Raw genomic sequence first — 26,641 nt, 5'->3', positions numbered from 1 at the left:
GCAAGATATTAGATTTATCCATATTTATATGCAGTTTGTTTTCCTGCTCTGTCTTTAAGCTTATGGTGTGCTCTATGACAAATAAACCCTTACAGACCTAATGATTTTTTTCAAGTGTTACTTCTAAATTCAACTTTGGGTATTAGCCTTTCCTGGCATGACATTCAACACCAAACTGCTAGTGCAAAGGAAGGTTTAGAAGTTAGCTCTGAATCCTACAATTTATCCTACACTATTTGGGCTGGTCTACATTAGAAAGTGCATACCTACGCAACTAAATTTAGTTAAAATAATATAAACTACTAATGTAGATGTACTTGAACCATTTTATTCATTTAAATAGGTTTAATTGCATCTGCATTAGGATTCTGCAGCAGTATAATTAAATTTATTTTATTTATAATTAAATTTGACTTAGTTACACTTAGTTACGCAGCTTCCTAATATGAAACAAGGATAACATTTTCAAAAACCCCTTAGTGACTTAGGCCATATCTACACTTAAAAGTTTACAGCAGCACAGCTGTACCAAATACAGCTGTGCCGCTCTAAGAGTGCTTGTGTAACTGCGTTATGCTAGTGGGATAAAGCTCTCCCGTCGACATAATAAAACCAGCTCAATGAAACCACGCCCCCGAGCGACAAAAGTTTTGCTGACATAAGGACTACAGTAGACATGGCCTTAGAAACCTAAATTTCATTGAGTTTCAAAAGGACTATGGGATCTGGGGTAAAATTTTCAAAAGCCCCATAATACCAATAGTACTCTATGTCAAAAGGGTTAATTTTTCCCTGAGGCCAAGTCTACACTACCCGCCGGATCAGCAGGTAGTAATCAATCTATCGGGGATTGATTTATCGTGAACAGTGTAGACGCGATAAATCAATCCCCCATTACTCTGCTGTCGACTCCGGAACTCCACCAGGGTGAGAGGAGGAAGCAGAGTCGATGGGGGAGCAGCAGCCGTCGATCCCATGCCGCAAGGAAGCGAAGTAAGTGATTCTAAGTCGATCTAAGATACGTTGACTTCAGCTACGCCATTCTCGTAGCTGAAGTTGCTTATTTTAGATCAATCCCCCACCCCCAGTGTAAACCAGGCCTGAGACAAAAATGAGTTGTACAAGGAACTCTTGCATACGTCCATGTTGAATGAACTTTGAGGTGACATTACAGAAATTAGCTGGACATTTGCCATGTCTGGGTCTGCTTGTCCCAGAATATTTTACAAAAAGAGCCTAATATATTTCATGGCAATAGTCCTATTGCATAAACTGGCTGGGAGCAGATACTGATGGTTATTTCATCACGTCAATACACAAATCTTTTTACATATTACACTGCTCACCAATTCATAACTCTCACTGATATTAAGACTGAGTCTGAGATTCTTCAGTCACAGAGACTGTTAGTATTAGTAATTAAAAGCTCTTACAAGAGTTGCCTGATATTGCTCCAGTCCACACACATGGTTGGGACTTTAGTGCTGCAGTGTTCATGGAATTTGTAGCCACACGTCTGACACCGGAACCCATTTAGCAGGAACTTCTGGCATATGTCACAGAAGGCAAGCTTTAGAAATGTCTTCCGAGCCTAAAACACAAGTTAAATGATTAAAATGTGTGTACACACACTCTCACACCCCCTTGTGGTACCAGCTCTGTCAAGTGGCTTGGATGAATACCTAAGGATCTGGCAAAAATTAACTGTAAAATCATGAATGAAAACTTTTTATAAAACTGTTCCACACCAAATATTGAACTTAACACTATACTTCAGAAAGTCTGTGGATTTGTGCTGTTACAATTATGGATATTTTGTAGACATTTAGTGAGCTCTTTACCTAGCTATTTAATTCTCAAATTTAAGTGTATCCTTGCAAGATTCAGAGCACCATCTTGTTTCCAATAAGGTGCTTGGGAGTTTTGACATTGACTTCCTTCATTGACGTTTTAGACTCCTAATGTAAAGCACCAATCACTTCACCTTGGACTTTTCTTTTCTCTTTTTTAAACAGTTATAGAATTGCGTGTATAAAAGTAATCAATATGTTATGCACAAAAGAATGCTATTTAGTAGTTATATTCCTTATGGCAAATTTCCTTTTAGGTGAACTTCCGTGTTTTTAAACATCTTGACATCTCTTTACCAAGACTTTTGGGAAGCAAGGCATATAACAGTCCTTTCCCCCACAATGTACAATTAAGGCAGGATCCAAATCTAAGAGATTTTACACTTTCTGTTCTGCCTGGTCACAAACAAGTTCGCTTGCGGTCTACCCCAGACAGAACAATGGATCAAATAAATGGGGCATCGTTATGTCAATCATAACCTTTCCAACTGACAATCTGCTAAAAAAAATTGTTAGCCCTGCCTGATGTATCAGAAGGGTTTCAGTCTTTATCCAATATCCCTATAGAAAAATCAAATCTTGTCAGAGAAGACTGGAATGAAGTTGCCCATCAGTTTAGATAATGCATGGTCATATTGTGAAAAAATTTGGCCTTATTCCATCTTGATAGAAGGAAGAAAGGCCTTGAGAGCCAACCTTATTGTTCTCCCCTCCCACACAATTAAATGTAGCCTGGCTTTCTTTTGCTTCTAAGTACCATAGACTTAGAGTTGACATAGATCAGAACTCCAACCCTGCTTGGATATATCTGTTGCCTTATCTCTGTTGAGTACAGTATTGACTGGATCCCAAGCAAAGGAATCCCATAGCATGCTGTTGGGAAGAAACTATAATCAAAACGAGTCACCTCCTGACAGAACAAAATTCTGTCAAATTGTGAACATAGCCTCATACACAGCCTGGCAAAGAGATGTTATGAATTTGCAGGACATCAACATGCTTAACATCCTGAAAAAAACAACCAGCCTCTATAACAGATTCTATAAGTGGGCTTCATCATTGATTTTTTTGACCGAAGCATCCAGACTCCAAATGCAAGTCATTTTCAGATCCTGAACCACCTTCCAAGAAGGCCATATCCTTGGAAGCACATGCACATATACACAGTTAAACCCAGGTGACGAAGACCATCAGTCACCAGAGACAGGCATTTCATGACTATGCTTAGGACTACTGCTAGCCCAAAAAGCAACACCTTATTCTAGCAACAATCATTGTCCAGCTGATACCTTCAAAAAAAGCAAACATGCGTGCCAAAGAAACCATGAATACTTTCTCTTTGCATAAGTGATGCGAACTTTACTGAATATGTAAGAGAAATTATTCAATTTTCTGAAATAAAAGACTAAGGTGAAGACATCCATTCAGTTTTGGGATTAGAAAATACTGTCAACTGGAGTGTAAAAAAAACTCTGCTTCTGATCCTCTGTCAGGTTGTTATTTCATTACTACTATTGTAAATAAAAGAGGGCATTGACACATGTTCTAGGCCAGGTCTGAAAAAAATTACTGAGATTAGGGGACTAATACCCGTAAATAATCTGGGGTTGTTGTCATTCTGGTTTTATTGATTAATAAATTAATAGTAATTTATTGGGAGAGAATACTGTAGCATCAAGATTTAAAGTTGCTTCCCGTGTTTAAGAAGTCAACTGAACCTGCATTCAAAAAACAGAAGAAAACTAAACTTACAAAGTTGTGTGTTGTAAGTGGAACATGATCAAGGAAATCTACTTGCAGTTCCTCTCCAATCAAGGAGGCAGCATCTGTATTCCAATCTAAGCGTGCTTTTTTGCTAAAAAGGAAAAAAAACTGAGAAGTGAGAATAATTAGGTCTATTCAATAATGTAAATTGTAATACATGCTCCTATAACATAGATTCATAGATATTTAGGTCAGAAGGGACCATTATGATCATGTAGTCTGACCTCCTGCACAACGCAGTCCACAGAATTTCACCCACTACTCCTGCAAAAAACCTCACACCTATATCTGTGCTACTGAAGTCCTCAAATCGTAGTTTAAAGACTTCAAGGAGCAGAGAATCCTCCAGCAAGTGACCCGTGCCCCATGCTACAGAGGAAGGCAAAAAACCTCCAGGGCCTCTTCCAATCTGCCCTGGGGGAAAATTCCTTCCGGACCCGAAATATGGCGATCAGCTAAACCCTGAGCATACGGGCAAGATTCATCAGCCAGATGAAAACAAATACAAGCAATCTCTTAGAATTAATGGTATTTCAGTGTTTTGTTTTTAAAAAACAACACAGAATTGTACGTGATTTCCAATTTTTCAGCAATAGCAGTTTAAATACCTTACATGGGTTGTCATATATTTTGATGATTGTTTTTATAAGATAAAAGGCATCCAGGTGTTATGGTGATGGGCACAGTAGAAATCTCTTTATGAACAAATGTACCAAATTATGAATGGCAAGTTTAGTGATATAGAAACCATATTATGTGCTTGAGCGCCAAAGTTACTTGAGATCTCAATACAGACTCAGTTACACAGAGATTAATACCCACAAATGACTGTCTCATAATTGTGGCTTCAAAAAGCATTGAGCCCAAGTCTTCTGATGTGTGAAGTTAATACATTAACTCAACGAGATACCTTCACACTCTCTGCTTGTAAAATAATCATTTGGCATTTAATAGCAGCACCCCCCAGCCCTACAGAACGCAAAGGAATACCTGAGATGAGACTCAAATCCATAACATTTTAAAATTTCCACAGGAATTTATAACATTAAAATTGAATACAAGGATCCTTATTTGAGAGAATCAAGCATGTATAATGCTGAAGTATGTATCTTCAAATGCAGGAAGAAAATATTGTGTGTTCAAATTTGAACACACAATCTAGCTAGATTAGAATGATATAAAGAAGTCTGTAAAAAGCAGCTAACTCAGATTTTTCCTTCTTCAGTTTTGAAATAGAAGTGCAGACATATTTCATGGTGTATATAAAATCCTTACTATTATTCCTGAGGGAATTCTGCACCGAAAAATTAAAAATTCTTTGCCAAAAAATAAAAATTCTGCACACATTTTAAAATTCTGCAAATTTTATTTGACAATAAATAAATGTAGAGGCTCCAGCATGGCAGTGGGGAGCACTGGCCACATGGAGGTGGGAGATCACCCTGCAAAACCCCTTGCCCTCCTGGGACACGGATTTGGTGGTGAGACTGCACCCAACCCTGACACAGCACAAAGGCTGGCCCTGCCCCAGAAACACCCCAGGACCCTGTCCCTCTGTGCCAGGCACACCAGATGTGGGTAGACAGGCTTAGTCCGGCAAGATCCAAATGTGGAGGGGCTTGGGGGGAGAATCCAGGTGTGGGGTGAGAGGGTTCTGTGTGGGGCAATCTGGGTGCGGGTGGATCACTGGGGGGTTCGGGTGGGGGGGATCTGAATGCACAGGAGCTCGTTGGGGGTTCCTACAGCAAGGGGAGGTTTCTGGGGGTGGGTCTGACCCAGCCCTGGCTGCTCCTTGCAGGGAAAAGAAAATCCTTTCCTCCCCTGCCCCCAGACAATCTGGGACTAGCAGCTGAGCCTGGCGCAGGGTAGGAGTCAGTCATCGGTCGGGGTCTCGCCAGGGCCCCCCCACCCACTGTGGTGATTTACCTCTCCACCAGCTGCTCCAGGCACCCAAAATGATGTGCCCACACTCCTGGGGAGGGACACATAACAGCTCTTGAGGCTTCTCTTTGTTTCCCCATCAGAAAGTAATTTTTCTGCAGGGAAGCAAAAAAATCTGCGCATATACAGTGGTGTAGAAATCCCCCAGGAGTATGAGCATTTAAATAAAACTAATATTTAATTTCTTACATCATTTCAGCATGCTTAAGGCATGGCTTGTTGAATAAGAAATCTGAGAAGAGCAAAGAAAGCATGAAGAGAGTCTTCACAACCAAGTTAGACTTCTAAAAATGGGGGAAGAAACCACAGTTTCTGCTAGTTTAAAACCAGGATTTGAAAAATCCAACAGAATGTTAAAACTGTTTCTCTGATTTAGTACACAGCTTCTTACCCTTTTTGTTCATTAAAAAGTCGAAAAACTGCACAGCATTCTGGCTGCAGACCTCTGACTTTGAGCGCCTTCATAAGACAATCATGTAGGGTCATCCCATTCCGCACATTTACCTGTGAACAAGAGCCAATTCAAAACTCTAATGAGGACATAAAAGGGTTTAAAATACCATTTTTCTGATCTTCATATTCTACACAAGACTAGACACATCATATTCTACACATCACTACAGTGAAATTAGACTTAGTAGCACTTTTATTAATAGAGACTGAAATTTCAAAAAAGTGTGCCTAACATGCCACACTGATGACATGTACAAGCATTTCTAGGAGCAATGCTAAAACAGATTAATAAGAGATACTATTTCCTTCAGAATTTAACTGAACAAATCCATCCAAAAATCCATCCAATATAGCTTTCCCTAGAAAACAAATGAGCCTTACATCATGCCCTTAATGTAAACACATTTGGAGCTCTCAGATCAATGTGTGAAGGAGCAATGAACTCAATCATCGTGCCACCAGAACAGTTCCCAAACTTTCAAATCCAGGAACTGAGTGAAACTGAAAGTACCTTAGCTGATTTGAGGTGGTGTGACAACGGAGAGACAAAGGTAGTCTCTTAAGTAGCCAGATCCCAAACCATACATACAGGGCTTATTAAGATCAAACACCACACAGAATGGCACCCAAAAGCAAATCAGCAGCCAATGCGGATAGCTGATATTGCTGCTCTCTCATTGGCTGCAATTTCAGAATGGTCTTCTAATGCAGCTCCCATAGAATGCATTGTCAAATCTCAATAGGATAAAGACATGGGTAACTGTGGCAAGGTCTCCCTTCAAACTGAAAGGCTGTAAGTCTGATCAGATGCACATAGCAGTGCTTTTTGGCCATCAGTGCTACCCCTTATGATCCAGAAGCATCTCCAGTTGTGAACCTCCTTAACAAATGGTATATTCACCCCCATTTAAAAGGGGAGACCTGCCTTTGCTACCCTCCCTAAATGTTTAAGAATAAACTACTATGCTTAGTGGAAATTATGGTTGCATCATGTGCATCAACTTCTGGGCTTCTGTAAGAATTTAAAACTTCAAGATAAAGAAAAGTTATCCTTCCATACAAAAAAATTTCATTATAATAGTTATTTTGCTTTCTAGGACGGTCAGCAGAAAATAAGAGGAAGTTAAGCCACTGTTTGCTTCATTCGTTTGCCTTGACATTAAAGGAAGTGAAATGTAAGGTTGAATGTTTGAATCTACATGCCCATGAGCACATTGGACAAGTTTGTGATGTCTTATGCTCAATTGGATGGTATTTCTCTGTTTGGATGCAATATATAACTTTTTAATGCTGCATCCCTACCACTTGATCTACAATAGACTCAAGAATTATGCCTGTATGACCCTTTGGCTCAACATGCCACTTGATCTTGACCAAAAGAGAAGCCAAAACAAAGGCAGATGATACAGGTTTTGTGTATGGCATTCTGAATTTGTCAATATCTTCTCATCAGTTTTGGAAGGAGGTATTTTGGTGATTGCCACAATCACTTTATTGTAACGGTTTGCTATATTTACTGTGGCTAGTTTGTTTTTCATACCAACAAAAATTGTTCTGGATATTCCTTTATTATGAGAAAAGACCGCCTTAGATTTAAGAAAAAAATTCTGCTTGCTTAACATAAGAAATATCAAACATATTTCTTTTTCCCCCTAGGAAACACTGGCAGTAGTTGGGCTTGGAATGTGATGTTTGAACCAGAGGTTGAAATTTGAGTTACAGCTCTCCCAGCCTAAGTCTCATCCTTTCCTCCTGTTCAACTTTCTACCTCCAACTATGAGGTCACATTCCAGGTCCTCCACAGGAAAAGCAGTAAGTCCTAACGTAGAAGCAGAAAAAAGCTTTTCAGAAAATGTTTGAGGCAGTTATATAGATCAAAGGATCCATTCCACTCTTTAAAAAAAGAAAAAAAACAAAAAACAAACCACCACACACTTGCTTTACAGTTCACTTTTGAAGGTTTGTCTACAAAAGTTAACTTGTGGTATACAACAATGGACTTGCTGGGACTTAATGTTTTGGCTCATGGCATGCTGTCCTAACAGGCCAGACAGGCATATTTTCTGTCACACCCACAGTAATATATCAACTTGAGTCAGGAAATTTTGTTGTAGTTTACTGTTTTTATGCTAGACAGAATGTTTTATACTTGACACATACACAGACAGAAATGACAGCACTGTGAGTGGGTGGATGGCATTATGTTGAGGGAAGGGACAAAACATGAATTAGGATTTCAAGCAATGGATAGAGTTTTAGCGTATTATTGGAATGCTCCGCTTGGAACAAAGACCAAGCAATGTTTAAGTTCAATCTATCTTCAATATATTTCATTGTAGGGATCCATGTTGAAGCAACCTGTGACAAAATCATTATATATTTGAGTTCACATAGGCTAGGATAGTTCTGCAACAGTACTGTAAATTAGGTTAGCCCACTACTGTAATCTCTTGCCATTAAATATTTGAATGTAATCTACACATGTATATTGTAGAACGTTGCATCAGAATAAGATGCTATATTTTAAAATATAGCCTTTAGGATTAATGGACTAACAGTGACTTTCCTAAACATAGACCAACCTTCCAGTTTTATTTAACATTTCTGTTGCCACATACACATTAACAATAGTAAAAGTCTATTATATCTCATAGGATGCTTCAGCACTCCCTTCTTTTGGAGGCGTGTAGTCGACGTACATGCACAGTCTCCCTACCGCAGGTAAAAATAGCAGTATAGACTGTGAGGCATTGCTTAGGTGAGTAAACTACAGATACATCTGAAGTAGACTCAAATACACATCCTACATGGATCTCTAGTCACCCAAGCCGTCCCTCCCAGTCTACGTTGCTATTTTTAGCCATGTAGCGTCCCACTGCCTCCCTGCTTCTGAAGCCTTTCCCCATTGCAGGAAAAACTCTGGCACCAGGGAAAGGCTCCAGCACCTCCCTGCTGCCAGAGCCCTTCCCTGCCACAAGATAAGGCTCTGGCAGAGGTGAAGCCTTTCCCTGCTGCCTCCTCCCAGCCAGAACTTTTCCTCGCCAGAGTGAAAGGCTCCAGCAGCACGCAGCTGCTGAAGCTTTCCCTGCTGCCTCCCCTCTGCCAGAGCCTTTCACTGACACGTGTAGCTACATACTGCAGTGTGGATGTGGTACACTTTTGACTGCTGCATGTAGCTACACTTACACTACACAGCGTTGCCAATAGACCGTAATGTAGACGTAGCCATACATGAGGCTTGTGTAGACTTACCACTGTGCGCTGCTTGTTAGGCAAGAAAACCCGAATGGTATTACTAGTCTTAGATGTATCTGAGAGCTTGCCATCATCAGAAGCTCGGCGTTGATAGCCAAACTGCTGAACAATAGTAGGTGAAATACAGTTTGATCCATCAAAGACAGAATCCTTAAATCCAAAACCGTTACTGATGGTCTTCCAAGCTCCCTGAATGTGCTCCATTGATACAGGCTAAGGAACAGCAAAATCTGAAATGAAGTACAGGCAAAAGAAATTACAACGTTCTCAGATGTTAAGATAAATCTGTAAGCAAATACAGTAAAAGACCAAACAATGTAATAAATAATACCACCTTATGCTTTTATATAGTATTTTTCATCAGTAGATCTCAAGTGCTTTACAACCATGGTATCATGCCCTAGTTATATTGTAAAATTATACAAACAACATTTATGCAGAATGCTATTGTCCGTGTTTTATTACAACAGACAAACTCATAAAAATGTAGTTACAGCAATCTCAGCTAAGTTTATTTAATTGTGTAGATCTCCATAAATACAGATGCGTGCACACATTCCTGTGAATCTTGAAAGCAACACGTTCAGTGCACACTTACATTTCTGATGGAATTTTTCCTTTCCAAGCTGAAGTATACTTCCCTCACTCATGGCTAAGTACATGCTACGTTTGAAACTAAAAGGTCTGAGTTAAAGTATAAATATATTTAAAGTGTGAAGTCTTTTTTCTGTTCAGTTTTTTTTAAGTCATTATCAAGCTTTCCAAAAACTGAGAAGAAACAAAATTAAGCCCATACATTCCCCCCGAAAAAAGATGAGCAAAGAGTATCTGAAGACAGGGCTCTACAATTACACAATGCAAGCTTTTTAAGTATATTTACCTAGCCAAGTTACAGTAAGAGAGATTATTGCTAAATAAGTCTTTGACAATTATCTCTATTCCTGATCTTAATATTCTTTATACACACAAAACTATGTTAAAAAATTAAGATTGCGAAGTCAAGCACCCAAAAGCTAGGAAATACTAGAATTAAGGCTGTCTGTGCAACCTTAATTCAGCCCTCTTATACATATGCATTATGACAGTCTTTAATTACATGATCACACTTTTTTTTCCCCCCAAAGGATCCCTGTCTCATTCGGTACATAAAATGGACAGTTCTCACTTCATGAGCAGTTATTCAATAATTTGTTTTATCTTCACAGTTCAATGTGTGGCCCTAAAACTTACTTACTGCACTTTACTTAAACCCTGTTCTGAAGGCAGAATTACTAATTTTCTCATGGGCTTTACGATGGATCACTATTTATGAGTACTCAGCATTATTTAAGTTCAAAGCACAGCTCCCCCCACTGACGTCAGTTGCAGCTGTGAGTGCTCAGCCCTTCTACAAATCAGACCCCAGGACCTCAAGTAAAGTATCCAGAAATTGAAGAATGCATAATTACAGATCATGTGTGAAAAATTTGGTTTAAGTGACTTGCCTAGCATCACATCGAAACTCTGTGGCAGAGGATAGGATAGAATCTAGTTTTCCATGGCAGCATTTAACTGCCTGCATGAGACCATCCTCTCACTTTAAGCAATTTCCTGCTCATGCACTACCACGTCTTCCAACTTCTGCAACTAATGAAGTAGGAGTCCTCCATCACTATACTACCTTGATTCATCCCCAGAGCAGGTCCATCTGTGCAGTGACTTAGGCCAGGGTCCTGTGGAAAAAACAGTATGTGATCATGTAAACACCATATCATAATAAATATATAGAAGGAGGATGAATTAAAGTTACATAGGCAACCATAAATCTGGCATTTCCTAACTTCTGTGTGCTCAACTTTGCAACCTTAATGTTTTATTAATAGGGGAGTGGGGGGATGGAAGAGAAGAGGTTCTGTGTATAATTTTCCAGTCTTTTAAAGAGCAAACAGGGAAAAAAATTCCATCACATGGCATCATACTAACACCTACATGAGTTATCAGCAGAGCTGGAAACTTTAGATGCACTGGACAGACCTCTACCACTTGGGCTAACAGAATAAGTGATAGCAGTAATAGGTTGTCATCCTCTATGTGGACCAGCACTAGAGGGGGATAAGACACTTTGCTAGTGGGCTTCACAGGTATGTACTGACAGCAAAGGAATGATGAAACTCAGAAATCTGGGGTTCCATTTCAGGCTCTGGAGTAGAGTGTTCTCTAGAGGTCAGATACTTTTCTGCCTGTTGACACCAAGTCCTGTCACTTCCAATCTGTCCAAGTACCATTCCTATCTCTTCCCCACCCCTGCCTCCCAGTCCAAGTCTCCATGTCCACTTCTCAGGCTTCTTATCCCCCAATCCCAAACTCCTTGTCAAACCAGTCTCATTTCCCCCCCTCCCAGATCTTCATTCATTCTCTCACTCTCCTTGCGGGTTCCAGTTGCTCCCAGATCTGTCCCCCTCTCTCCTTGTCTCAGGGCTTGTCTACACTTACCAAGGGATCTACGAGCAACGATCGATGCATCGGTCAATTTAGCTAAACCCTGGCTAAAGACCCACTAAATCGACCACAGATCGCTCTCTTGTTGACTCCTGTACTCCACCGGATCGAGAAGAGTAGGGGGAGCCAACGGGAGAGCGTCTCCCGTAGACACTGCATAGTGTGGACCCCACAGTAAGTAGGTCTAAGCTACGTCTATTTAAGTTACACTATTCACGCAACTCAAATTGTGTAGCTTAGATTGAATTTCCCCTGTAGTGTAGACAAGGCCTCAGTAGCCCCCCTCCCTGGCAGCTTGACCCAGTCTCATTGCCAAGTTTTTTCCTGGCTCCATGTCTTTTATCACCTCCCAGCCCCGTTCCCTGACACACTGGTCTTCGGTCCCAGTCTCCTTCTCCTCCCACCAAGCTCTTTGCCTGATCTGTGTTTCCCTCTCCCGCACCAGTTCCCAGTCCGAATTTTCTTGCCCAACCAGCCCACCCCCCATCTGGCTCTCAAACCCAGTCTCCTTATCCAACCAGCAGTTTTCCCCCCACACTCCAGCTCGCACTTATAGTTTCTCTCTAGTCCCAGTCTCACCAGAATCCTTGTCCCAATCTACTCCCCTTCTTCCCCGGTCTCCTTTTATCCCCTCAGGTTTCAAGTCAGACAACTTCTTCCTCCATGCTCCTAGGTGCCAGCAGAGTGATAATCAGAGTAGAGAAAAGACAGTTTCTCAGTTCCAGTACCCAGGTCACAGCTACTGGAAGCTACAACTACAGGAAAAGTTCAGTTTTGCCCCCTTAGCCCTAGGAATGGAGCATGCTCAGTCACTTTGTTAGGACAGTGCATGCAGAGTTTGGTCAGCACTAAGAGCTAACGAAGCATGCCCCAGGAAGATAGAATCTTCACAGATTTTAGCCACTAAATTTTGTGTTTACTGAGCACATGCAAACTAAAATTTTTCAAAGTTGTATAATTTATCCAAATTTGGGTGGATTTGCACAGGAATTACGAGACATATTCTCTATCAAATATCAGCTCTAAACTGGTTCTACCATAACATTAAGCAATCCTCTCCTTCAACTGTGCCAAAAACAATAGGATCTCCCAGATGTTGTAGTATCAAAGGGATAAAAAATTTTCTGAAATACCTAAGGAGCTCGAATCCCACTGAAAGTTAATGGGACTAAGACACTTCTGAAAATTTACCTAGCATGCATAAATGAGACTGGTTTTGTATTTGCAACTTGAGAATCAAACAGGAAAGGAGACTAATGTCAGCAAGTTAAATTACAACAGCTTTTATAGTTAAGAGTGGCTGTCTAACTTAAACTGATAAGCTGTTTAGCCAATCTGGATCAAGATTAATAACTTACTAGCTGTGATTTTTTTTTCAGGGAGAGGACAGATGTCAGGGAGCATACCTCCTCTACACTTATTTCCCATAAAATCTCAACTTGACGTGGTACTTGTTTCCCTTAGCACTGAAATACCAACTAATAGTTTTCCCCAGCCTTTCCAAACTTCAGAACAACAAATTTGTTAAGATCAGGTAGACTCTACATTAACCTATCACAGTTAAAAATGCAACTGATACATAAGAGTCCCAACAAGTTACATACAAAACGTAGAATGAAGACAATAGATGGATGCTAGCTATAATTTCCTGTAATTTCTAATCAAATTTAAGAAGCATTCATAAAAGCCTTTGATTCTGATATGCGAAAATATACATGTTACTGAACATGAATATTAATAGACTTGGTCATACTATGCTGGTTTTACAATGCCTTCCAGCTACGTATTACCTTTAAAGAGAAATGCTGCAAACATTATTTTGACTTTCTAGAATTATATCACTGGGCATATGATGTCACATCTTTAGATTGTACATAGGGCTTTAACAATTTACCAGGCATCAACAACAAGAGGCCTATAAGAAAGATTTTTGAGGGAGGAGCTTCTACCACCAGTGAGATCCAGGAGTGCAGAAAGCTAGACAACTTCCAGCTGCTGGGAAGAGGAGGGTGCTCTCCATGCTCCTCTTCCTAGCACCACAGATGTGATTAAATCCAAGTCACTTCCAACCCCCACCTGTACAGAAAGTGTCCTCTCTTCACCTCACCCCAAAAGCCTCCTTCATTTAAAGGAAGTAGTATCTGCTACTCACCTTCCCCTGTTCCCTTATATGCTCTGGGGGTGGTGGCGATTCTTAACTAGTCTACCCCTTTTTCCCCCTCCTCTACTTTTCAATCCTCTTCCAGACTTCCCTGGGAGGCAGCAAATGACATGACAACGACATGATTCTTCCCAAAAAATTCTGATGGGCAACGCAACTGCCCAGAATCATGTGAGCTTTGCACTGCTGCATTTGACTTTTACTGAAATAGTTAAGCTGTTTTTGAGCATAATTATTAAAAAAAAAATTAATTTTTCTAAAAAAAAAATCTTGTAACCACTTTTTGAACAGTTGCAATATCACAACGGAAGTTGATGCAAACACACAATGCTAATTTGTTAAGGCTGGATTATAAAAGGGTTTTTAAATGTATGTAGTGTATGAATACAAGAACAAACAATTAAAACTAATAAGCTCCCCAAGTTCCTTCATCTGACACTGCATATATTTGTAATCAAAAAGAGGTCACCTCAGGATTCCACAGGACATACCCAAGTATAGTCAAGTGGAGCAATATTTCAGTTATGCTCGGTTGGGCACTGAAATGCGATCGATGGAGGTGCATTAAAAAAAAAAAAAAAAAAAAGAGATACAGGAACGCCAAAGGAGGCCTTTCTTCCACATGATAGAGAAAGGTGGAAATCTAATCTGACAAGGGCTCCCACCTCATGTACTGCACATGTACGGTACATAGCACTATACTCATGTCTAGTGAATAGCAGCACACAGAAAAATGTGTTTTATTTATCTTTTTTAAAAAGTAGGAAAATCTATACAACGGAACTGCATAAAAAACATTCAAGTTGCAAATCGACCCTATCAATAGTCAGGAAGGGACAAAAATTAAAGTTGCTTGTGCAATCTTAACACTGCTGCCTTATATACATACAGATTTTCCTTATATATGTATGAAATACAATAAACTATATTTAAAGAACATTTATGTTGCAAAATCAGGCACAGATAAGTCAGGAAATGCCATTTTCACAGTTACCTTTGCCAAGTTATATCTGCCCCACTGCATGTCTATCCTGTGCACTGAATGAGGCAGGGTCCTGTGGAAAAAATAGAATGTGAGCATGCAACTAAAGACTATCATAATGCATATGCACAAGGAGAAAGAATTAAGTTTCCACTGACAAACAAATCTGGCATTTCCCAGCTTTGAAATGCTTTGACTTTGCAATCTAAATACCATTCTTTTAATGTAATCGACTGAACTTGCAAGGCCTTGCACTCAACTTAATGACATTTCTCTGTTTGGATGTAATAACTTCTGAACGCCACAGCTATTCAATTCCAAAAGTTCAGGGACTGTTCTAGGTGTCAATGGGCAGAACCTACTGATTTTGGTAAAAATGGGAAAAACCAAAAAGGGAAAATGGAGGACTCATGGAATTCCCTGGCAATACACCTGATCTTGGTTCTACCAATTCTCCCAATACAGTTTTAAAATGTTGACACCCTGAAATAGAAAGAAAATAAAGAATGGTGGTTTTGGAGGGAGATGGTGATGCACACAGAACCACTGACATAGGAAGTAGAATGGAGGAGGCACACAGAACCCATGGCATACAGGGGGAGTGGGGGAACCTGGTATGGAGTAGAAAGGAGAAATTTGGGGCATGAGGAATTGCCTGGTGAGGGCAATGCGCTCAGCCTAGAGAAGCAACAAAGCCTGTGACCCTATATTTTATTTGGATGTAATTTCCTAGATTGGTTGGGGGAAGGGGAGTAAGAAAGAAAAAAGGTACAAATAAATACTATTATGTACAACTAGAAAAACCTCTAAACAAAGATAGCCACCACTTGAGCTAAAGGATTAATTATATTAGCTGGCACAAGCAGAAGGCTCTCTCATAGTGAAGACCGCGGGGGACAAGCTTTGTCCACCTCTTTTCCCCCCCTCACACTAGGAGGTGGGATTTTGGGTTCAGGAGGGAAGAATGAGGAGAAATAGGCTATGTCCTGTGATTGGGGGATGGGACAAGCTTACTCTCTTCTCTCCCCACACTCCCTGAAATCTCTTTTCAGCTGCTCCAGCAGCTCACAAGTATTCCTTTGTGCAGCATGTGTGGCAGTGGTGGTACCAATCTAGGAATTAAAATGTTCCTTTTTTATTATTTTTAAGCATGCTACCAAAATTTTTGAGGAATACAAAAGATGAGAAAAGGCAATTTTTAAAATTTGTATCTTGCCAAAAGCTGAACAACATTTCATGGGACAAAAAAAAAAAAAGCACTTCCCCAGCCCAAGGGCCTTCCTCCTGCCAAATATGGAAAGCCTACTGCATACCAAGGAACAGTGAGAGGCTGTCAAGTAAAGATCATGAGAATCCATGAAGATCACAAGAATCTTGTAATAGAAAGTGTTAGGCAGTGTAAATATGGAGATTGCAACCAGCTTCCCCTATAATATGAGTCTTCAATTACACATTCACATACTTTTTTCCTCAGAACCTTTGCCTTTGGACCCTCAGAACATTGGACAATAAAGCAAGGTTATGGAGTGCATTTGTTTAGGGGTCCAAAGCACCCCTCTTACACACTGCACTAATTGGCTAGTGTGTCATGCATAAGCCTGGTGTCCACTGTAAAAGTTTTAAGGCATGTAGCAAATGAAGCAGGATTCTGCTGGAAAAGAATAAATAGCTTTGTGACTAAGGCACTGGATTAGGAATCTAGCAATATGGATTCTATTCCTGCCTCCGCTGCAGACTTCTCGTGTGATCTTGGGCAACTCATTTAGACCCCGATTCAGCAAAGCACTTAGCACATACTTAACTTTAAGGACAGTTATATTTCCACTGAATTTGAAGAGATTACTCATATGCTTGAAGTTAAGCACATTCTTTAACAGTTTTACTGAATTCTGGAACCTTAAACTGTGCCTCAGTGCCACATCTGTAAAATGGTAGTAATACAGTCCTTCCTTGCCCTATGGGGATGTTCTGGGAATAAGTTAATCAAGATATCATACTAGTTATGACAACCATAGAAAAGTCTAGAAAACTCTGTGACAGAATCGGAGCCACTGTGTAGTCATTTAAGAATACTGTATGTTGATCTGGGTATTAGGATGTTTACAGTATGAATACACTAGTTTAATCTAATCAGAGGCTGTAAGGAAAAACCAAGCAGGAAGCCAGGACAGGAAAAGGCCCCACACACACTGAAGATCAAAAGTTGTGGCAGGTTTAGAAAAGGAACACTTTCTCAAGAGAGAGGAAGTTGTTTGGGGGAACCAGAGGAAGACCACTTGGGATGTCTGAAGAAGTTAAGCCGGTCTAGGTTACTAACAGGGGATGATAAGCCTTTAGGTAAAGCACACATCCATGTACTCCAGGGGTTTCCAACCTTTTTTCATTTGCAGACCCCTAAACATTTTCAAATGGAAGTGCAGACCTCTTTGGAAATTCAGCTTGTGGTCTGCGTCCCCTACCATACAAGTCTTGGGCTACGTCTACACTAGCACTTTTGTCGGCAAAACTTTTGTCAGTCAGGGATGTGAAAAAACCCACACCCTTGACGGACATAAGTTCCACCGACAAAAGCGCTAGTGTAGACAGCACTATGTCAGCGGGAGACATGCTCCCACCGACATTGCTACCACTGCTCTTTGGGGGTGGTTTAATTATGCCAGTGGGAAAACACTATCCGGTCAGAATAGAGCGGCTACACAGGAGACCTTACAGTGGTGCAGCTGCAGCAGTACAGCTCTGTCACTGTAAAGTCTGTAGTGTAGACACAGCCTTAGACTGAAAACTGAAGGAACAGAATTCAACTATAAATGTTGCACATGCCTGGTACAGCATTTGATGCAACCTGAGAAAGGGCATTAAACCATGAGCTTTAATAGTAACAACAAGACTTCCAGGTTTTGACCAGTAGGTGGGGGTATTCACATACTTTTGAATGATCAGAAAAATGTAATGCTTTTTGGGGATTTGACACTTGATTTTCATAAAAAGAAAAGGAAGACTTGTGACACCTTAGAGATTAACAAATTTATTTGAGCATAAGCTTTCATGAGCTACAGCTCACTTCATCGGATGCATTCTGAAACCTTGATTTTCATAGTCACCCTTCACTGACCCATTAGACATAGTATGCGGTCCATGGACCACCAGATGAAAACCACTGGTGTAAACTGTTTTAAAATCCTTTTTTCCTCTTAGGCTCTGTACCTACTAAAATAAAAAATACTTTGGTTTTAAGAAGGCTGTTTTATCACTGTGTAACAGTGGTTACAGGCTCCTCAAGGGAAGAACCGCAGGTGTCCAAACACAGTTGGAATGGCTGGGTAAGCACAGGTTTCAGAGTAGCAGCCATGTTAGTCTGTATTCGCAAAAAGAAAAGGAGTACTTGTGGCACCTTAGAGACTAACAAATTTATTTGAGCATAAGCTACATCAATGCATCCGATGAAGTGAGCTGTAGTCTCTAAGGTGCAACAAGTACTCCTTTTCTTTTTGCAAATACAGATTAACACAGCTACTAATCTGAAACCTGCACTTAAGGTGAGCTATTAGCAGCAGGAGAGCGGGGGAAGGGATCTTTTGTAGTGATAATCAAGGTGGGCCATTTCCAGCAGTTGACAAGAACATCTGAGGAACGGCAGGGGGGTGAAGGGGAGGGGACAGGAATAAACATGGGGAAATAGTTTTACTCTGTGTAATGACACATCCACTCCCAGTCTCTATTCAAGCCTAAATTAATTGTATCCAGTTTGCAAATTAATTCCAATTCAGCAGTCTCTCATTGGAGTCTGTTTTTGAAGTTTTTTTGTTGAAGAATAGCAACTTTTAGGTCTGTAATCGAGTGACCAAAGAGATTTAAGTGTTTTCCAACTGGTTTTTGAATGTTATAATTCTTGACATCTGATTTGTGTTCATTTATTCTTTTATGTAGAGACTGTCCAGTTTGACCAATGTACATGGCAGAGGGGCATTGCTGGCACATGATGGCATATATCACATTGGTAGATGTGCAGGTGAACGAGCCTCTGATAGTGTGGCTGATGTGATTAGGCCATATGATGGTGTCCTCCGAATAGATATGTGGACACAGTTGGCAACGGGCTTTGTTGCAAAGATAGGTTCCTGGGTTAGTGGTTCTGTTGTGTGGTGTGTGGTTGCTGGTGAGTATTTGTTTCAGGTTGGGGGGCTGTCTGTAAGCAAGGACTGGCCTGTCTCCCAAGATCTGTGAGAGTGATGGGTCGTCCTTCAGGATAGGTTATAGATCCTTGATGCGTTGGAGAGGTTTAAGTTGGGGGCTGAAGGTGATAGCTAGTGGCGTTCTGTTATTTTCTTTGTTGGGCCTGTCCTGTAGTAGGTGACTTCTGGCTCCTCTTCTGGCTCCGTCAGTCTGTTTGTTCACTTCAGCAGGTGTGTATTGTAGTTGTAAGAATGCTTGATAGAGATCTTGTAGGTGTTTGTCTCTGTCTGAGGGGTTGGAGCATATGCGGTTGTATTGTAGAGCTTGGCTGTAGACAATGGATTGTATGGTGTGGTCTGGATGAAAGCTGGAGGCATGTAAGTAAGTATAGCGGTCAGTAGGTTTCTGGTATAGGGTGGTGTTTATGTGACCATCGCTTATTAGCACCGTAGTGTCCAGGAAATAGATCTCTTGTGTGGACTGGTTCAGGCTGAGGTTGATGGTGGGATGGAAATTGTTGAAATCATGGTGGAATTCCTCAAGGGCTTCTTTTCCATGCGGTCCAGATGATGAAGATGTCATCAATGTAGTGCGAGTAGGGGCATTAGGGGACGAGAGCTGAGGAAGCGTTGTACTAAGTCAGCCATAAAAATGTTGGCATACTGTGGGGCCATGCGGGTACCCATAGCAGTGCCGCTGATTTGAAGGTATACCTTGTCCCCAAATGTGAAATAGTTATGGGTGAGGACAAAGTCACAAAGTTCAGCCACCAGGTTTGCCGTGACATTATCGGGGATACTGTTCCTGACGGCTTGTAGTCCATCTTTGTGTGGAATGTTGGTGTAGAGGGCTTCTACATCCATAGTGGCCAGGGCAGTGTTTTCAGGAAGATCACCGATGGATTGTAGTTTCCTCAGGAAGTCAGTGGTGTCTCGAAGGTAGCTGGGAGTGTTGGTAGCGTAGGGCCTGAGGAGGGAGTCTACATAGCCAGACAATCCTGCTGTCAGGGTGCCAACGCCTGAGATGATGGGGCGTCCAGGATTTCCAGGTTTATGGATCTTGGGTAGCAGACAGAATAGCCCAGGTCAGGGTTCCAGGGGTGTGTCTGTGCAGATTTGTTCTTGTGCTTTTTCAGGGAGTTTCTTGAGCAGATGGTGTAGTTTCTTTTGGTAACCCACAGTGAGATCAGAGGGTAATGGCTTGTAAAAAGTGGTGTTGGAGAGCTGCCTAGCAGCCTCTTGTTCATATTGCGACCTATTCATGACGACGATAGCCCCTCCTTTGTCAGCCTTTTTGATTATGATGTCAGAATTGTTTCTGAGGCTGTGGATGGCATTGTGTTCTGCACGGCTGAGGTTATGGGGCAAGTGATGCTGCTTTTCCACAATTTCAGCCCGTGTCATGAATAGGTCGGAATATGAACAAGAGGCTTCTAGGCAGCTCTCCAACACCACTGTTCCTCAGACATTCTTGTCAACTGCTGGAAATGGTCCACCTTGATCATCACTACAAAAGGACGTCCCCCTCCCCCCGCACTCTCCTGCTGGTAATAGCTCACCTTAAGTGATCACTCTCCTTACAGCGTGTATGGTAACACCCATTGTTTCATGTTCTCTATGTATATAAATCTCCCCACTGTATTTTCCACTGAATGCATCCGACGAAGTGAGCTCTAGCTCATGCAAGCTTATGCTCAAATAAATTTGTTAGTCTCTAAGGTGCCACAAGTACTCCTTTTCTTTTTGGGTAAGCACAGTTGCTACACAGAGTACCGTAGCTCAGGGCCCAGACAGAGTGGGAGAATTGCAGAATTCCATGCTGTGATAGGAAAGGCATGAGGCTTTAGACCTGAGGGGGTGTCCTCAAAGACTGGAAAGGAGTCACAGGTACTGCTAGCCTGGTAACCATCAGAAAAGCATTTTCCTTATTTAGTGAAGGAGCTGGATGGTGTGCAATAAATGAAATACGGGCCGAATGATGAGAATAGGCAGTTGTCACTCCTCAAGGACTTTTCAAACTGCACATTGAACAAGGCCAGGGTTCTAACAAAAAATAGTAGTTTATCATAACAGACACAAGGTGACAGTTATAACTGCACCGGCAACTTTAGTTTTATTATTTCATGACTTGAGTGTTTTGCTTTGCAACCTTAATGTTCTTTTAACGTAGTAGTTTCATATGGATATTATATTGTGTTCTAACTTGAAAAACAAAGAATGCTTTTAATCAGCTTAAACAGCTGAGGAGCCTATTGTCCCCTTCAGGTACACACATACCTGACTTCCATCATCACTAACAGGAATTACAGAAGCATCAAAAGAACTTTCTGTGACTACATATTTATTTCTCAACCATAATAATATTTGTTCTTGCTCTCAGTATTGTCATTGTGGAACAGAAACTACCATGGTCTCAGGTACTGATAAAGGTGACCTACAAAAAATTTACGCCCACTTTTTTTCCTGGCACTTTTCTTTTTTTTACCTTAGAAAAACCAGGAAAGTCAAAGTCTTCTCTTTCTATGGTTGGATTTGTAATATTAAAAAAAGCACAGAAATCTGACCAAACCTTCACACATTGCAAATGCAGCAAAACTGGAGAACAAAACCCTCTCCTCCATTATTCTTTGTAAGTTACCTTTAAATTAACATTGACCCCTGGAGCAGTTCTCCGATACCTTTGAATGAAGAGAGTTTCAGTGGCATATTGAAACGAGTAATCTGAAAACCACTTTCTGATTCCAAAAGGCTTCACACTGCACACAGAGAAAATCCCCCACAAGTCAGACAAGAGAAAAGAGGAGCTTTCTAATTATTGGACCACTAAAAAAAATACACCACATGACGCTGTCATATGTAACAAGTATAATAGGTCACTTTGAATACAGTATCACTGAGACTAATGAATGTTTAACTATTTCACAGTATCTGGAATAGTTATTTCTCTTACCATACCAAAATTAAAAAAATCTGCACTATATCATTTGCATTCCATGGTGCCGTAATGTGCACCTCTGTCTTGTTTTGTTAGTATAATCATTCTGTTTTAGTCACAATTTCTAGGCTTAGAGCAATGTGTACATTCCTGAGGTTCTACTGTAGAATATTTTTTCACGTCAGCTAGTATCTAAGTATTTCAAAAATATGCTCTTAATGTACAAATAGAAATTATTGTTGACAGTGTGCATACTACTGGAAGTGAACAACAACAGTATCAGAACTGTTATCTTTGGGATCTCAAAAACCATGATTCCAGGCTATATTTTGGTATGGTCTATGGGCAATTACAGAAGTTTTTGCTAACATGACAAACAAACCTCAGTCAAGGGAGAACTGTATCTCATATTTTATTACTTGGTTTATACCATTCCTTCTTCCCTCCCATCCGCAGCCTAGCCCTGAATTATCTCTTTCAAGCAGAGTTGATATTGGGACTCATGTTTAAAAAAAATTAGGGGCATAAATATGCTCTTGATTTTTGCTTATGCAGTAATCATCAGGATTGCACAGGCAACTCTAATCATGCAAAATCATATTTGCTATCTGCACACTGAAAGCATGAAACAGGCATGTGTTTTGCATGCCTAATTTATTAGTTTCTAGATCGTCGAGAATTATTTATTGAGCAGCCCTGAAACTCCCACTCCAAAGCCAGATATAGAGAGTGTCATACCCGATCACATTTATTACAGCGGGACAAACTAAGAATGGGGCCCCACTGTGCTAAGTAGTAGATGATCCCGGCCTTTAAGAGTTTACAATCAAAATTGACAAGACAGGCTGGGGACTATAAGTGGAGTTGGTAGCACTGACTGTTAAGGTTGCCCAACACTTCCCATTGTAAAACCTTGATTTCAGTTGCTTATAACTTTGCCAAACATTAACCAATTTGGGATACCTAGGACCTGATTTTTCAGAATACTCAGCATTTATGTAGTACTTCATATGTTCAAAGCACAATTTCTATTGACTTCTGTTGCTGCTGGAGTGATCAACATTTCTGCAGGTCTGACCGCAGAGTCTCAAGATGGGCACCCAGAAAATGAAGAACACAAAATTGTGAGAAGTCTGGTTTAAGTAACTTGCCTAGCATCACACACAGGAACCCTGTGGCAGAAGCAGAGAACAAATCCAGTTCTCCAGAATAGCATTTATCAGCCTTAATTATGAGACAGTCCTCCTTCAATTCCCACCTCAGTCTTACACACCTTCCAACTTCTCTGATAAACGAGGCAAGGACCCTACAGACAATAACCACCTTCAGTACGCAACCCAGATTTCCCCAGAGCATAGTGGAAAAAATAGTACTTGGTCATGTAATTAAAGGCTGTATCATAATGCACACACGTAGGGGAGGCTGAATTAAGGCAACCTTAATACTGGCATTTCCTAACTTTTGAGTGCTTTACTTTGCAAACTTAATATTTTAATGTAACTTGTGTGTGTAATATAATACACAACCAAAGTAAACCATGTGATGGCATAAATGTTATGTCAGTTCCTACAATTTGGGGGTGAGCGAAGGAAGGGGAGGTTTAGTTAGGAGGGGATGGAGTGGCAAGAAATGGGAAGGTAGGAAAGGGGAGCAAGATGAGGGTAAGGACAGATATGGAGTAAAGCCCAGTTGAAGAGACTGCGAGGGAGAGTTGGGCAAACAGCTGAACAGCACAGGGCACAAAGTCCAGCCAAAACTGTAGAAAGTTCTCTGGATGTCTGATGGCCTTTCCTTTGGCTGCTTCTGCAGCTGCTCCCCTGTAGAATTCTGGGTCTAAGCGTATGCTGGGATTCATGTGGCCATCATTTTATTCCATTCCCCCCTTCTTTCCCCCTCCCCAGAATCCCTGCTTTGGCTGCTTTTGCAGCTGCACCTTCTGGCTGGAATCTCTAGCTGATTCCTCTCTGCAGCCTCTGCATGCTGACAGAAACTCCGTCTTTTAGCCCCACCTCTACAGCACACTCCCCTGCTTTGCACACTTTTTTCTTCGTGGAACAGGGTGCAGCTGTGAGGATGTTACCATATTACTGCTAAGAAACAACAAATCTGATCAAACAAAAACATTATGTGGTGCAGTATGCTCAGTTCAGATAAGAAATAATTTACAATACAGTCAGGGCGGAGGGTTGTTTTTATTTTTAACTGATAAACCAGAATTCTCCACATAATGTTTAAAACTGAACACAGCCTCATCCCCAATATTTCTGAATCCTGGGGAAAACAGTACCAAGTTTAAGATTACACTTATAACAGAATGAACATAAATCTAGCACAGAACATACTTTATGCAACTTTCAATGAACTGAGTTAGTAAGCGATTAAATACTAACGAGAAAAGCTTTGAAACAAGACTCAGGACAAAGTTTTAAACTCCATGCCCTACTGTACCCATGTTAACTAATTTGCAAAGTTCATGCGGTTGTAAAATCAATTGGTGTTGAAGTCCAAGATGCAATACCAAAATTCAGGTGTCCTTAAGGCTCTGCCTAACCCTTCTTGCCATACATTATTTTAAACTGCAATTTTGTAAGCATTTAGCAGGAAACCAATAGGTGGAAATAGCAGGAAACAGGTGTCCAATAATTTTTTCTAGCCCCTCCCAAAATATATATAAAAGCAGACATTAAAAATCTGTTAAAGTGCAACCTCTCTCAGTATTGCTTCCATATTTTCCAGAATATACACTTACATTTACAATTTTAGGACTGTAAAACTGTTATGGTCTTTTCTGATCTTCACTCAACACAATTATGTTAAGGTCCTGAATTGTGCCACACCCAAGGCTGAACACCTGCCCCCTCAATTGCGCTGCTGGTAGAAGACAGAGCAGCTGATGGAAAAAAATAATAAAATCCTGAATGAAGTGGCATAACTATAAAAAGAAAGATTCCTTGAAGTCACAGTAGCAGCATAATGGGCTGAAGAAGTGATTAAGGCAGGGGCGGGCAAACAATGGCCCGCCAGTTGTTTTAATCCAGCCCTCGAGCTCGTGCTGGGAGCGGGGTCTGGAGATTGCCCCCCTCCGGCGCTCCAGCACAGCTCCCAGAAGCAGCAGCATGGCCCCCTCCGGCGCTCCAGCCAGGAAGCAGGGTCAGGGGCCGTGCCACACAGCTCCTACACATAGGGGCAGCCAGGGGGCTCCGCTCTGCACCCTGCCCCCACCCCAAGCTCTGCCCTTGCAGCTCCCATTTGCTGTGCAGGGCAGCGTGCAGAGCTGCTGGAACACGCCTCGCATAGGAGCCAGAGAAGGGACATGCCACAGCTTCCAGGAGCCGCTTGAGGTAAGCGCAGCCCGGAGCCTGCACCCCGCACCCCAACCCCCTGATCCCCTTCCTGTCCTTTGAACCCTTCGATCCCAGCCCAGAGCACCCTCCTGCATCCAAAACCCCTCATCCCAAGCCCCACCCCAGAGCCCGCACCTCCAGCCAGAGCCCTCACTCCCCTCCCCCTGGCACTCCTCTCCCCCACCCCAGCCTGGAGCCCCCTCCTGCACCCTGAATTCATTTCTGGCCCCACCCCAGAGCCCACACCGCCAACCAGAGCCCTCACCCCTCCTGCACCCCAACCCCAATTTTGTGAGCATTCATGGCCCGCCATACAATTTCTATTCTCAGATGTGGCCCTCAGGCCAGTAAATTTGCCCACCCCTGGATTAAGGGCTGGTCTACCCTAGAAAGCTAGGTCGACCTAGCTATATTGTTTGAGAGATGTAGCTAAGGCGACCTAAGCTCCAGCATAGACAGTGCCAGGTTGAAAGACAAATTCTTCTGTCAAACTAGCTACCACCTCTTGGAGAGGTGGATTTACTACAGTCATTCATTTCAGAGTAGCAGCCGTGTTAGTCTGTATCCGCAAAAAGAACAAGAGTACTTGTGGCACCTTAGAGACTAACGTTTATTAGAGCATAAGCATTCGTGGGCTACAGCCCACTTCATCGGATGCATAGAATGGAACATATAGTAAGAAGATTATGTGTGTGTGTATATATAATATTATACACACAGACACACACACACAGAAGGTGGAAGTTGCCATACAATCTGTAAGAGGCTAATTAATTAAGATGAGCTATTATCAGCAGGAGAAAAGACTTTTGTCGTGATAATCAAGATGGCCCATATAGACAGTTGACAAGAAGGTGCAAGGATACTTAACATGGGGAAATAGATTCAATATGTGTAATGATGATGAAGAACTCCTTCCATCACTGTAGTATCTATGCTATAGCATTGCAGCTTCAGCGCTGGAGCTGTGCTACTGTAGCATTTCTAGTGTAGACATACCCTACAATACTGATTCAGAGTAAATACATTTTAAAATCTCAAAGGGATTGAGCTATAATCCAGCCCTGCATTTCTAGGATTTGTTCATATTTTTGAACCAGAACAAATCATTAACAATTATCAATTGAATTATAATAATATAAGCAAAAAGAAAGCAGGCTGCTGGGTAGAGGTCAAAATTAACACTTACACACTGAAAACTGCGCACTTAGCTTTAGGTAACTATTATCACTGTCTAATGAAAACAAATGCCTTTCTGAAGATGGATATTGTTTGTATATTTGTTTACATCAGTTCTGATTGTTTT

General features: G+C 41.3%; 1 protein-coding gene across 13 annotated transcripts in view; it reads right to left on the bottom strand.

The window, feature by feature from the left end:
• RAF1 (Raf-1 proto-oncogene, serine/threonine kinase) overlaps window positions 1–26,641 on the bottom strand; it is a 96,949-nt gene that overhangs the window by 54,559 nt on the left and 15,749 nt on the right. For 8 of the 13 annotated variants that reach the window (XM_073352235.1, XM_073352240.1, XM_073352230.1 and 5 more), the window contains 4 exons: window positions 9,261–9,493; window positions 5,947–6,059; window positions 3,603–3,705; window positions 1,434–1,591 (listed from right to left, as the gene is read on the bottom strand). In XM_073352235.1, the coding sequence (XP_073208336.1) occupies window positions 1,434–1,591; window positions 3,603–3,705; window positions 5,947–6,059; window positions 9,261–9,467 (581 nt within the window). In that variant the 5' untranslated portion in view covers window positions 9,468–9,493. The other 5 variants (XM_073352232.1, XM_073352233.1, XM_073352231.1 and 2 more) reach the window with 5 other exon arrangements.

This window comes from Lepidochelys kempii, chromosome 7 (assembly GCF_965140265.1).
Source record: "Lepidochelys kempii isolate rLepKem1 chromosome 7, rLepKem1.hap2, whole genome shotgun sequence".
NCBI classification, from domain to species: domain Eukaryota; kingdom Metazoa; phylum Chordata; order Testudines; family Cheloniidae; genus Lepidochelys; species Lepidochelys kempii.
This window is presented reverse-complemented; position numbering and strand designations above follow the sequence as displayed.